Source organism: Cydia strobilella, chromosome 9 (assembly GCF_947568885.1).
Source record: "Cydia strobilella chromosome 9, ilCydStro3.1, whole genome shotgun sequence".
NCBI lineage: Eukaryota > Metazoa > Arthropoda > Insecta > Lepidoptera > Tortricidae > Cydia > Cydia strobilella.
Genome location: NC_086049.1, coordinates 15,794,957 through 15,809,701, shown reverse-complemented (window position 1 = coordinate 15,809,701; position 14,745 = coordinate 15,794,957). Strand labels below are relative to the sequence as shown.

The window sequence follows — 14,745 nt, the reverse complement described above, 5'->3', positions numbered from 1 at the left end:
ATTGTGAAATGGTAATTTATTGAGAAAATTGTGTTATCAGATAGTGATAAACAATAAATTAATTAAATATAATAAGGATTTAAATAGCGCTTCAAATCCTACGCTTAAGGACGCCGTCCTTTCGTATTAGAAACTTAATGTACAAACATAAACACGTCAACAACTCAACACCTTGTTATTATGCACGAGAATATCACGAGGAAGGCTGAGCACGGCCCGCGGCCTACTCGCATCTACATGAAACAATTCACTAAGGCAATTCATTGACTAGCTGCCGCCTCTACCTCCATCTTCTGAGAGTCTTGGTCACCTTTCTCGTCTACTTGCATAGATTCTAACTTTTCCTCCTTTTTCTCTTCTTTAGTCGTATTATCTTTGCTCTTGTCACGTTTCTTGACTACTTTTTTCTTGGGACTCTTTTTCTCCACGTCCTGTTCTTTCTTCTCGACTAGGACGGCTCGGTTCTCCAGGTTCTCCTGGGGTCGCGTGTCGGGGGGCGGGACCTCTTTAGTTTCCTCCGGTTTAGGTTCCTCCGTCTGTGGCTCCTGGGGTTTCTGTTCCTCCTTAGTCTCTTGCGTGTCAGCCTTCGCTTCCTCTTTGGTGTCTTCTTTCATTTCGACCTCTCCGTTGTGCTGGTCGCCGGCGGCGGGCTGCATGTCCACATCGTGCGCCGGGGCGGACGCCGCCGCCGCCGCCGCAGCTTTAGAATTACTCTCCGCCTTGGCCTCTAGCACCGCTATACATTTCTGAATACACTTAATCGCCTCCTTTCTCGCCAGCCGGATGTTCTCCTTTCCGTCCGTTTCGATATTGTCTAGTTTGATGAGGTTCCTCGTCAGCATCTCGTCGAGGTAAAGGTACTTCTTGTCATTTTTGGCGCCGGTGAAGTTTTCGACTTCGGACATCAGGTTGAGGACGTCAGTCTGGATGGCGAGGATGACTGTGATGGGGTCATTCGGAGTGGGTTGTTGTTTGGGCGGAGGGGAGGGCGCGTGCGGCGGCGGTTGCTGCTGTTGCGGGTGCTGCTGCTGGTGTTGCTGCGGGTGCTGCTGGTGCTGTTGCGGGTGCTGCTGGTGTTGTTGCGGGTGCTGCTGTTGCTGGTGCTGTTGCGGGTGCTGCTGGTGTTGTTGCGGCGGCGGAGCCTGCTGCTGCGGATGGTGAGTCTTCGCAAACTGCTCCTCCTGCGTCGGCCGCTTGGGCGACTGCGAGCGCTGCGGGGAGGCGCCGCGGTACGCGTTCTGCGGGTAGGCCTTCTGCTGCGTGAAGGGCTGCGGGCCCTGACGGAAGCCCTTGTTGAAGGGCGTGCCGAAGGCGCGTGAGAAGTTGGGCGGGTGGTGGAAGGCGGGGCTGTCGTCGGCGAAGTACTGGTCGCGGTCGACGTGCGGCGGCGGCGCGTAGTGCGGCTGCGGCTTGGTCTCGCCGAAGTGCGCGCCGTGGTCCACGTTCTTGTTGATGACGGGCTCGTCGCGGCCCTCGACGAAGATGGGGATGTGGCGCACGTTGCCGGCCTGCTGCTGCTGCTGCTGCTGTTGCTGCTGCGGCTGCGGCTCGGGCTGCTCGTTGGCGCTCATGTTGGGCGGCGGGCGCGCGTCGGGAGGCGCGGACATGGAGCGCTGGGCGCGGTCGTCCGCATCGACCGACGGGTCGGCGGCGCTCTTCTGGCCTAGATCGACCGTGTTCCGTAATCCGTACTGTGGGAGATGTGGGGAGGGTCCGGCTTCAGTCTGTGTGGCGGCGGAGGTCTGCTGGGGCTGCGGGGAGGCTGGCGCGGGCGGCGCCGGGGCCGGCTGCTGCTGTGTGTGTGTGTTGGGCGGTTGAGCCTGGTGGGCCTGGTGCGCCTGGTGGGCCTGGTGCGCCTGGGGGGGCTGGTGGGCCTGGGGTTCCTCGAACCGGCGGCCCCAGTGCGAGGGAAACGAGTCGCGGAACTCTGGCGGGATGTCGTCGAAGGGGAATCTGTCGAAGCCGAATGCGTCGCCGAAATCTGGGAACAGTAAACGTTTCTTTGTAATGTAACCTGTAAGCAAATAGACATGCAGTCGTTAAAATGCTGTTTGTTACTTTGTAGTAAGAGACGTCGTTCGTTTTATGGCTACCGGCTAAAGTCGTCGCTTTAAGACTTGATAGGTTGTTAGGTCAGACTGCATGTTTCTACAAAGCTCAGCAAAAACAGATTCATCACGACGAATAGTATTTCTATTTCATTCTACTTTTATTAATTTTATTCTACTTTTATTTCTTTACTTGAACTGAGAGGCTTATTTTTACTTCAATTGCCTAACCAAAATTCTAAAACAACGGATCGCATCTTTGCTAACCGTATCGTTATGACTCGCCATCCTCTTCTTCATTATTTTAAAAGGCCTTCGTCTTCAGTTGACGCTGCCTTTAGCGTCACTTTATTTGGGAAGACAGCATCGTAGTGGCTTATAGAATAGATATATGTGATAGTTACCGTCTGTGGCGTCCTGGCTGGAGGGCCTGCGCTTCCGCGCCCAGGTGGCGGGCCGCTGCCGCAGCCGCGCCGCTATGTCGGGGTGCCGCGCCGCGAGCGAGCTCCAAGCGCCGGACTCGTCCTCATCAAACGGGAAACCGCGCTGAAACAAGAGAAAAACATAGTTCTAAACACCTGTCATATAAATGCGCTAAAACTGGATACTTGTACGCTGCTGCAACGAATAGCTGCACTATGCAATTCCTACCGTATGATAAATGCACATGAAAATCCGTCATGTGAGCCTATGAGAACCCTCTTACAGTCTTTCTTAAGTATAATGACTTTTTCTGTTTCAATTTATATTTACCCACCCACGTACCCAAGTTTATATGTTGAGCGTCTAGTTAATACTAATAACATCGTCTTTCAAAAACATCATGTTACTCATATTGCTTGTGGCACTGCGCAATGTCTACACGGTGCGACGTGGGCGTTGTTATTAAATCTTGATTTTACAATACCAGAAAAACACCTTAGCCTCTTATCTCCGTACCTATCGTTTCCCATATAACTACAGGTATACTCGATTGATATAATATTATAGCGCAAAACAGCAAGACATCGTTTTTTATACGAGTTTTATTTATAATTTAAACGTGTTGTGTTGGTAAGCTGATAAACCCAGGCGTGGACGGCGGTAGCCGCGAAGACCCGACCATATAAGGCAAGGCCGACTGAGGGCGGCCTCAACGGACACTTTCTCATTGGACCGAGTTATGTTAATTCCGAGTCCGATACCCGGACAATTACGGAAATAAAAATATATTGAACATTGCCTCGGACTTGAATTTGGGTAGGTCAGCCATATCGGTGACATTGTTGTCACGAGTAGGTTTTTTTTTACAACAACGTAAAATTAACATTAGCAACGTAAAAGTAACAAAAGTACATTTTTAAGTAGATCGTAACCACCAGTGAAAACAAAAGCCTATATTACCGAACACAAGGCAAAATACTAACAAGTCGCAAAAGATACAACTGTGTCCACAACAGTCACCGCAAAAGCACTCAAATGCCATTGCCGCGAGTCGGATACGACTGCACAAACAGTTGACGATTACTGCAAACGCACTCAAATTACAACAAATTGTTAAACAACGAGGCGCGACCGTGTTAGTAGGTGTAAAGCGAGTGCTAAAGACACTTAATCTCGATCGTCCGGTCCCATACAATACAAATTGCCGTGGAGACATAAATTTATAGCGATATTATCTTTGACAAATTGGATTAAATTTATCTTACAGCTTGTGCGCAGCTTGTGCAGTTAATATACTTTAAAGATAGTTTTTTAAGGCGTAATTGAGAATAGGTATTAAAAGCTGATAGTCCACTCATTATCAAGTTTCTTATTAAAATTTTGAACTCAAAAGGACCTTCTAAAATTAGCGGATGACTTAATTACCGGCAGTCTTGTTTACCGCAACGCCATTTATTGGCGTTAGGTACTACTCGATCCAACTTTGAATAAATTAGGTCGACTTCTCAGAAGTATTACCATACTTCATTTTAGTCCAACAATAAATGAATACTAAATCACTGCTCGCTCTTCGTGTGTCAATTCTAATAGATCACAAACATATCGCGTAACATGGACGTTAACGACATAATGACTCGATAAAATTAAAGTTTATAGTTATGACGACAATTAATAGAGTAATTGACAAGCGCAAAATGAAACCAGAATGTGACTCGCGGACTAAATTGACTTTATTTAACAAATAGAATTTGAGTCGTGACTGCCTAATCGCCGCTAAACGAGCAAATCACCAGAAACAGCAATAGGGTATACGAGTATAACTGAAGTGGTTAACTTATATCGTAGTGCAGAATTCTTAGTTCCGGAATGATAAGTTGTCCGTTATCACGTCACTAAACGCGTTAACTGCTGAAATAACAACTCAGGATGATCCATGTCCGACTGTCTGTTTACCAATCATATATTTACAATTACTTTACGCCGCGATGACTTTCAAACCGATTGACATCGTCTCTACAAACTAATTTTAGAATTTGCCTATCCAGAAATACTAGTTTTGAAGAAAGTCTAGATGGATGAATTTCGCACCTTACATCATTATTTGTTCGGAATATTAAACAACATGCATGAGAAGTTTCTCTTTCTCGTCGGAATAAGGATAAGTTGCGAAAACGACCGCACTGCGCACTCAGATGATTTGCACAGGGTGAGGTCATCGGAGGACGAGCAAAAACCGATTACCACAACACTGATTATTAAGTAATCTGCTTCGTAAGAGAATATAAACAACTAGGTAGGTATTTAAAAATACCTATATCATGAACTAAAACTTTATCGACATCTTCACGTCTTGAAACGAAATATCGAAGAAGTTTTTTTTTAGGTATATGAATATGTGCCAAATGGCAAAGCGTGCCTTGATACTTTTGCTTAATAGCGCAATCATAACTGTAAATTACTTTTTGAAATGGAATTAAAAATGACGAAGCAGAATAAGACGCATTTTCGACAGTTTTTTTTGCAAGTCAATGGCCAAGCGATGATGGCAATGAAGCAAAAAAATCTTTTGAATGTTAAACATTAAAGTTATTGTTGGCCAACGGGACGTAGGCGGGATCATTAAGGTGTATTGACAACGCAAAAGGAACTATTCCTAATTTACAACTAAGGCCATTTGTTAAATCGAAGACGAAAGTAGGTACATTCTAGGCGACACATTTTTTTGCACAATCTACAAAGATGGTAATGAACGAAAACGACTTCCGTTTAAGGAAAACTAAGAAATCGTCATAATTATGCATTTACTAATAAAAAAAATATTGTTGGTCATCGAGAACAGTATTAAATCCGCCGTATTTGCACGGTCGTGGGCGTCAGAGGGCGTCACGACAAACTGCGAGCCCGTTTATGTGCAAACGATGGATTTGCCGTCTAAGCTGAGCGCGATGACATCATCTCCTCAGGTAGAGTGTTTGTGAGAGCCGTGAACGTGACCGATCGCCGGCTTCGGGCGAAAAGTCAACAATCAGTAAGAAAGATCGTTTTAGCACGTGGCGTGATGTAGTATTTGCATAGAATAATATGCTAGAAGCACGCGACGATGCAGTGTAAAAAAACAAAATAAATAGTCGACTTTGGCATTACGTTACGCATCTTAAGTCGTACATCATCCGGGAAGAAAACGTATGTTTCGAAACTGGCCGAAGTCGATTGTTTTTGGGTCAAAGCAGACTATCTTAACCGTTATAATAACCAACAAACAACCAGCGCATATTACCAGAAGCACTCAAGCAGTTTACAACAGAGTTGCAGCGAACTGACCGGTTTATATGCGTTTACGACTGAGGTACAACATGTGTTTAACCAATATTCGATTGAAAGTGCAGAGATTAAATCGTATTTAGAACACTACCGGTAGGAATCCAGAAGAGCACTAGTGTTTGAAGTCTGTTTATCTGTAAATTTACTGAGCTCTACTATAGAGTAGAATACGTAGTAATATTAACAGAAAAGTAGATAAAACTGGTCTTAAAAGTCCGACTAGGTATTTACTAGTTACCAAGATGGAAAGGCATCGTAAAATTGTCCGTGTTTTTTCAATCATCTTGCGATGATAAAGTACCCGTGTTGCCCTCACAGTTCAGAAAACCAGAACAACTGTGAAAAACAGCAATTGTGACTACCTGTCTTACGCACACTAAAACCATATTAATAAGAAAATGCATACACGTGCCGATGCCAATGTAAGGGTGCACACCAATGATTAGGTATAATATTCAATAACCTAAATGATTTCATCTGTAGCACCAAAAATACTCTACATTATTTCTGTTTTGGCAAAGGAAAGTGGTTAATATTTTGAAATGACCAAAATCTCCTGTTTGGATAATTACTAGAGGAGTTTGTTGGCGCCGATCGAGACAAACGTTATGTGCGCGTGCGCTGGTGAGTCACGCAGCGTCGCGACGTCACCACATGTTTACATTCGCAAGCGTATTCTGTAATCCGAATTATATCCATATTCCATTGCCAAATTTTTTTTGAAGACAAATTGAAAATATATGATGAAATTTTCAATTCTTCTATTGGGGTCCTGGACCTTTAACAAATCTTGAGGTAAATTACGAAAATTTAATTTTGACAAGTGCTATGAAAGTTACCGAAAACGGAGTTTTGGTTTTGGGCTTAACAAGTAGTTACTTTTTTTAGTTTTAAAAGGTTTAAGATAGAAAATCGAATTTGATCGTGTGACAAACCTAACAGTTTCTAAAACCAATTATGTCCATCAAGGAACACCAAGTTTAGACCATGATTGACAAGATCGAGTGAATCACTAATCTAAGACGAATCACCCACACATTATTGAGATAAAATTGGCTATTGTTGATCTAGGTACCAGTACCAGCTGGTGTCTTGTATCGATCATACTTTGGAGACCGCCGGTCGTTGTAAATGCCCCTAAAATTTTAATGTGACTTGAGCAGATCAGCGGAATTTCAAGAAATAAGGGTTTCAGGGTCTGAATTATGTAAATGTTTTTCCTTCTAAAGAGATCAATGGAATCAAATTGGATTGTTTGTTTGGATTACAGCAGAATTATTTTATTTTCATAATTAATGCAGTGCGCCGAACGTCGGGGACTCGAGGCTGTAATGAATCATTATTCATGAGCATTATTCATGACCAATATACATTTAGGGTTCTGTACCCAAAGGGACGGGACCCTATTACTAAGACTCCTCTGTCCGTCTGTCTGTCTGTCACCAGGCTGTACAGTTGAAATTTTCACAGATGATGTATCTGTTGCCGCTATAACAACAAATACTAAAAACAGAATAAAATAAATATTTAAGTGGGGCTCCCATACAAAAACGCGATTTTTTTTTGCCGTTTTTTGCGTATTGGGACGGAACCCTTCGTACGCGAGTCTGATTCACACTTGGCCGGTTTATTAATTTATTTTATTATTTCCTCTACTAAGTACATTTACAAGTCAAGGTAGTCATGTAAAACAACAACACAAGTAATTTCCTTATGTAGGAGGTGCGGAAATTATTTTGGGCCCGCGTCCAGGGTTATTCACGCACAAAATTGCGTTCTATCTTGGCATACGCTCAATTTAGAAAAAGATTGTGCGTGTGATTATTTGGTTTTTATATGACTTATGAATATTTCACCTTTGCCCAAAATATTTTGTCTGGTGACAACCACCAATCACTAATTGCAAAAAAAATATTACACAAAAATCAACCTTGTTTTATGAATAGTGCGGTTCACTATGGTTCTGACCTTGTAAGAGTAACGTGGTTCTCCCTACAAATATCGACGCGGATTCAGCAAAAGCCGATAGAATAAGAGCAATAAGAGCGAAAAAGTCGTCATACGGCACGGCTCGCATCGGCTTGCATCGGCCGGCGTCTGCCGACGCGCCGACACCTTGTTCGCTGTTATTGCGTATTAATAAAGGTTTTTTTCTATCGGCTTTAAACGATTCCGTGCCGATATATTTGGGGAGACCCTAAGGTAATTTACAAGCAATTTGTTCATGTGATATATACACGACATTCTTACATATTGGCAATATTGGCCATATATGTCCTTGCTACGAAACATGTTGTCGTGCCTGATTTTTAAAATGATCTATTCTAATAAATTAAACATAAAAAAACGATATAAGTATATTGAATGTAAACGATACTTCATTTGTAATAGTGGTTAATCGGAATAGGTACAATAGAGTCAACCGAAACAGAAAAAAAAATAAAAAAATATGTTATGATTCAGGTATCTTTTAACAAAAACATAAATGAGAAGAAGCAGCATCACGAAAATAATAGTAACTTTAATTTACAAAAAAAAAAGATATGCTCGCAAAGGTCAGTTAACTCTTTTTTTCAAACACCATAATCTCGTTTGTCATCAAACTAACAATCTACTACTAACTAGCTACTAACAGCGACAAAATTCTAAATAAGGTAATGTTTAAGTTACGTTACACTTACACGAAAAGTTTATCAAAAGTTCAAAGTCATAGCCCAGACGCTTACCTCATCCCTATTCCCGTGGTATTCCGGGGGCTTCTCTAACACAACAGGTGATTCCATTTCCTTAATCCTAAACACTGGAATGTATCACAGATAAACACTTCACTTGGTTGCGTGTGGCACGCGAATACTGATAAGGTTGGCTTAGTAACGTTCGTTCTCGTTTCTGAATGTATACTGAAGTCGACGGCGAGCAACGCTTGAATTTATACGCTCTGTCGGAACCCGCTTCGAGAAGCGCCCGGATTGTTCGAGAACGGGGCTTCACTAGACGTTTCGAGGCGGTCGGTTTGTAAATGACGAGTCCATTGCTGCTGCCCAACGATGCTTGCTAACTTTAGTGGATGAGGGGCGGAACTAAAGCGGCAATGTACGCTTGCAAGAACTGTGCCACATTTTCCTACTTGAAGCTCAAAAAGCTCGCATGCGTGGTCGGATCGCTTGGAACTTTCGAGCTTTTTCTACTTTATTCGGGATATTATGATGTGGCGCCCTTAAAGAGACTTCAAAATGGCGAAGTTTTCTTTTTATACAAACTTGCATCAACTTCCGAAAAATACAAGATCCCAAAATTCTCGATACATTGATGCATAATTATAATAATTACAGACTACCAGAGGGATGTCTATAAATAATGTAGCGTACTTATATCTTATTTTATTCGTCGCCATGTATGAATCACCAAATGCAATTTATTTATTGTAGTGACAAGACAATGCCAATTACATGTGTGTTTATTATTAAATTTCCTTCAGCGATCCTTATACATTTGTACCTGACACAGCTTATGTAGTCTTAAACAAATTTTAAGTTAGTCATAACATAAAATATATCATAAATGATTGTTTCGTTATATAAGCGGTCACCAGGTAAATAAACACTGTATTAAGAGCGACTGACGCCATATTACATTTACAAATCGCTATAAAGAGTATGAAGTTTGTATAAACATTTAACAAATGTCAAAAGCGAGGCGTAGACTATGCTGCAAGTCCTTGCATGCAATTTACGTTATAGTCTGCATCTTCTCAAATGATTTTTTTCGCCAGACCCTTATATGTTAAACAAAAGCCATTGTTTCTTTTTTGTGAGCGGTCGCCCATTGTGTGCCATTGAGTTTGAGCGCGTGCTACGGCGCGTGCCATTGTTAGACAATGTGTCTGACAATAGAATTTTGAGAAGATGTAGACTATACATTGGCGACTACTAAGGTAAACTGCATTCAAAACTATGATCAGATACCGCAATGTATGTAATGAAAATTACATGCAAGTTCTTGCTAGTCTAAACCTCGCTTAAGATTATTCAGGACTATCTATAGATAATCTATCAATATATTTATTGGTCAATCTACGATCGATACCTATGTTAAACAATATACCGACGGCTATAATACCTAATAGTAACAAAAGATACGAGGGGCAACTGCAGCGAATGTTGGCGTAACGTACTTAATGCGTTTATCTACATTTTGTAATCTATTAATAAAACTTGAGGTAGGGTCAGGTTGGGTAAATACATATAAGACACGGGTAAAAATAAGACTTAAGTTTTCAACACTCAAACATGCACTTTCTCTATTTTATTCTTATTACATTTAAAAAGAAGTCTACACACAAGGCTTATTTTTAAGTGGAATAGGAATGAAGTAAAATAAGATTTTGAGTGTTAAAAACCTAAAAACCTTTATAAAAATGTCAGCACTAGAAGAATATGCCTAAATGCTTGTACTTTTATGCATAAAACAGTCGGCTTGAAGTCATAAATAGACTACCAACCCGGCCCGGCTTCGCACGGGTTACACAAAACCTTAACAAATTGTGCCATTTTCAACCAAAAGGGTATTTATTGTCGCTTGTCAGTAAGGCGCTATTTCCATATAGCTCCAATTAGAAATCAACCTTATCAACAAGCGACAATGTGGTACCTTTTGGTTGAAAACGTCACAATTATATACCTAAACCTTCCTCAATAATCATTCTATTGATAGGTGAAAACCGCATGAAAATCCGTTCAGTAGATTATATTTTGAGTTTATCGCGAACATACATACACACAGACAGACGCGGCGGGGGACTTTGTTCTATAAAGTGAAGTGATAGTGATACAGTCCGTGAGCTCCATAGAAAACCGCTCTTAGAATGTTATTCGGGTAATTCGGATTGTAGAAAGATTAGCGTTGCAACACACCGGAAAGTCCGAAAAATTTCAAAACGCCTCGTTTTTTCATATTTTATCGAAAAGAACAATGCAGATTTGAGTGGCAATTTGTCGGAAAAAAATTTATTAATCAGAAACAAACAAAGTTTTTTCCAAACTTCTGTAATATACTTAATTAATTTAAATATTTAGGTCTTAAGTTTGTTTTCCTATAATATATATATCGACGATAATTATTTGCATAACATTGCCTTAGGGTGATATTGTGTTTTCAACTTCTTCCGTATTAATTCTTATGTATTAGGTTCCCTTCTTCTTTTTTAGGGTTCCGTACCCAAAGGGTAAAAACGGGACCCTATTACTAAGACTCCGCTGTCCGTCTGTCTGTCACCAGGCTGTATCTCATGAACCGTGATAGCTAGAGAGTTGACATTTTCACAGATGATGTATTTCTGTTGCTGCTATAACAACAAATACTAAAAAGCACGGAACCCTCGGTGCGCGAGTCCGACTCGCACTTGGCCGGTTTTTTTATATATATTTTCAATGAGTTCCACCGCCATCATGTCAGGAAATGTTGATAGCAACACATTTCTCCTGGAAGGTGTTCCCGATACCATATATGCTTGGGTAATTGACAGTGGTATTTCTTCACTCAATTAGACTACCTATAAATCAATGTAACTTAAAAACTAATTTGTGTGTACTTTTGACTAGACTAAGGAAAAAAGGGGCACCCACAGAAATATGCTGGATCAGCGCATGCGTCAACGTATAGTCTAGCTATTGTCAAGCGCTGAAAATATTCTGCTGACCGGCACATACCCAAGTACCGAATATCATTCTTAGAGCTCACGAAATGTAACAGATTTTATTCGTATAACGCTAAAACGGAAAAATAGTAAAAAGGCACGCGAGGAACGCGGTATTGTATGTCGTCTGTCTCTTGAATATGTACTAGTTTCTGCGCGTATTATCGGTATTGCATGGAAGTTCGAGAGGAGTGACTTAGGTTAGGCGCCTCGCCTGTGGTGAGCTACCGGTACCTTCAATTTTATATAAGGTACAAGTGTAAGAATATTTATTCATGATGAAATAAAAGGGCGTAATTAAACACAATGTAAAAACATATTAAATTTTCAATTCTAACTCTTAGTACAACAGTGTAGTATTGAACGACTGAGTCAGTTTAAATGATACTGTATAAAAATTTGCTATTAATAGTAAGGGCTATTCTTCAACAGTAGACCACAGTGCCGCTGCCGTGGCATTTGACTTGGCCTGCGGAAGGTCGTTGAACCGAACCGCTAAAGAAAACGCATTTAGACCACTCGGTGCAACGCAGATGGAATACTAAAGACAGAAGGTGGTTAATAATATATTATAGTTCGATGCAAATACAATAAATAGAAGAACTGTACAGTGTACTTATACTATGTATTTTTTGTACAGGTGTATATTTCTTTTGTCTACCAACATTAATAGTAACAGTAAATATGCAAATTCAGCCGCGTAACAAGATCGAATAAGGCGGATTAACCTAATATAAAAAAAAGAATGTACTCAATAAACTATGAATCTTTTTCAACATCCGTTAAGCACCTTTCATGTAAATTTATGTCTAACGTACAGATATTTACGGATAAAGGGTTCAGTAACAGCTGATCCCGGTAGATTAATTACAAACCAAACAGAATGCTCTCTCCTGTAGGCATGATTGGTACCAGATGGATTACAATAACAACAGTTTATTCAGAATCAGACCAAAGCGAATCGGTAGCTCCAACTCCAAGGTTGATCGCAACCCGTAAACAACACAACTGGGCCATGGAGTGTGTAGGATGCCGTCTGAGTTCTAAATACAGAAGTTTTGGTCAATATTGCGTAACTAAATATACGCGAAAATTATTGGTGACCTCAAAACACGGAGAATTTGTGTCGTCTGAAAAGTATTTCATGAGCGCAGACACTAACGAACGCGTTGAAGTAATTTATTAATAGTAAATTACACCAAAATATTGCAATTTGCAACTTTAAACAATCCGTGTAATATTCTTAGTATTAACATCGTCATAATGAGAATGAAAGTGTTTTGAGAGAAGAGAGTCATTGCGCCATTAACCGATTGATTTTAGAGATCTTTTATTGAGACCACGAGAAAATAATTAAACACATGATCAAAGCTGAAATGTAGTGTAAACAAATCATAAAGATATTGGCAGTCCCGCGTTGTTACCGACAGATATTTGCCTATTTATAACGATCGTCCGGCTGTCGCCTTCTATCTGTACTCACATTTCGCTTCATTTTACAATCTCATCATCCGGTGATTCAGTGTTGACAATTTCCTAGCAATCCGAAGGTTTTGTTCTTGAACTGAACACCGCACCACAAAGTTTAGTTTTTATCCTTCGCACACCACTCACTCGCGCAGCTCGGTTCGTTTTGCATGTGCTGTGGGTGTTGTATGCCGCGAATCACCGAAATAGAACTTTTGGAATAACTCTACACAAATTATATTGCCTGCGTCACTCCGCGAAGAATACTAGACGAGTTGAAGATCAAGAACGGAAACGCGTTTGCGCGAGCTTCTGATTTATGGATGTGATGTGACACATTTCGTGGAGACGCGAGATGCAATCACGCACCGATCTTGTATGCAGTACCTATTAAAGTTTGCTGTATTAAGACGTTTTAATTTCGTTTCACTTAGAGACTAGAGATGCATGCAGGTTTCTTTGCAATAATATTCTTTACCGAAGCTAATGGTAAATAGGTAGCGAATTGTATTTATTCCTCATCCTCACCACAAGTTGGTAACAATTAAATTCATGGGACTAACCAGTCAGGAGGCCAACGATTGCTAAATACAATCTGCTGATGAGTGGAACTCACTTCAATCGTATGTATTCTGGCAATTCGGTGACAAATACAATTTACTAATTTAGGTCCCTACAAAGCAAGAGTAAATAGTGCTAAATACCTAAATAGATATTACTGAATCGGTGAGCTTCACCTTTGACTCTGGCATCATTTCCCATAAGTCCAGTCAGGTAGAAATAGGCCCAGCCTTGTGCTGATTTTCTGTGTGTTAATTGCTATGTGGATTTTGTGGCTACCAAAAATATCAAGACCTATATATGTGAAAAGAGTCAGTCGATCTACTTTCGCGAAACATTCAAGTGTAGTTCAAGTGTCACGTATCATATTCGAATAATATATCATACGGTGACAGCGCCTTTGCACAAGCTAAATGGCTTCCTTCCTCGTAGTAGAAGGGAGTCCTTGAGCTGCAGCGCACAGCGCAGGCGTTTCATTAGCACCCACACTACCTATCTATTCACACATTTTGTAACCAACAGATCTCTCACTTCTAGTATAGATTGACACGAATATTGGTAGGAAGTGTGTCTAATCGGTAGATAAAGTTATACTGGTCTGTTATCGATGTGAATCAGGGCAGGCTGGTGGGCAAGAGGGATTCTACATTCTACTGCATATTGCAGCGCGTGGGTGAAGAGATCAGGGCTGCGTAATGCGACTTGTTTATGTTATATACCTAGATGCATCATAACTCTTAAGGTATTTAGATATCCTCGCCGTTTTCCTGTGTGTAATCCGGATTTGTGCAGGTGCGAAACATATGGATTCGTACTTGATGCTTGGGTAAACAAATTTGCAAATTGGTTCGAAATTTTAAAGATATTAAGACATTTAAACAGGAGTGTCGGTTTACCTGTCACCTGCAACCTGCAATTCATCATAGAAGGAAGCTAAAACCAAAAGTGTAGACGTTGATATAAAAGTAAGGACCTACATTTTGAAGAGATTTTCTTCCAGAAATGACTGAAAATGGTTTTCTTGTTTGACGAGAAACTTTAATATTTCCGATTCTTTAGACTTTTTAAAATGGTCAATGTAGAAGTGATCAGATGGTCGAAGCAGCCCTAGAACAATTACTGGCTGATTGGTGAGAATAGTGCAGCCCGCTAACGATAATAAATGGATAGAGGTGTTCTTATTACTGCAACCGCTGTTATTCCTATTACGTATAAATAATATGTGAGGAG

The 14,745-nt window shown here is 40.9% G+C and overlaps 1 protein-coding gene across 2 annotated transcripts; it reads right to left on the bottom strand.

The window, feature by feature from the left end:
- Position 1: 1 nt before the first annotated feature.
- On the bottom strand, positions 2-13,122 carry LOC134744388 (BAG domain-containing protein Samui-like). 2 transcript variants are annotated; one of them, XM_063678190.1, is made up of 3 exons: positions 12,971-13,122; positions 2,453-2,594; positions 2-1,981 (listed from the first exon to the last, which is right to left on the bottom strand). In XM_063678190.1, exons 1-3 carry the CDS (start codon positions 12,980-12,982, stop codon positions 261-263), a joined length of 1,875 nt encoding a protein of 624 aa, XP_063534260.1. In that variant the 5' UTR covers positions 12,983-13,122; the 3' UTR covers positions 2-260. The 2 variants fall into 2 exon arrangements, with proteins under 2 accessions (XP_063534260.1, XP_063534259.1); XM_063678189.1 differs by lacking the exon at positions 12,971-13,122 and adding an exon at positions 8,519-8,707.
- Between the last annotated feature and the right edge of the window lie 1,623 nt (positions 13,123-14,745).

What these genes read in the sequence shown, in the direction of transcription:
- LOC134744388 (XM_063678189.1), bottom strand. Translation starts at nt 8,575, where the DNA reads ATGGAATCACCTGTTGTGTTAGAGAAGCCCCCGGAATACCACGGGAAT. An exon ending in ACCACGGGAATAGGGATGAG is followed by an intron (nt 2,595 to 8,518) that starts GTAAGCGTCTGG and finishes CTCTTGTTTCAG; the next exon opens with CGCGGTTTCCCGTTTGATGA. An exon ending in CAGCCAGGACGCCACAGACG is followed by an intron (nt 1,982 to 2,452) that starts GTAACTATCACA and finishes TACTGTTCCCAG; the next exon opens with ATTTCGGCGACGCATTCGGC.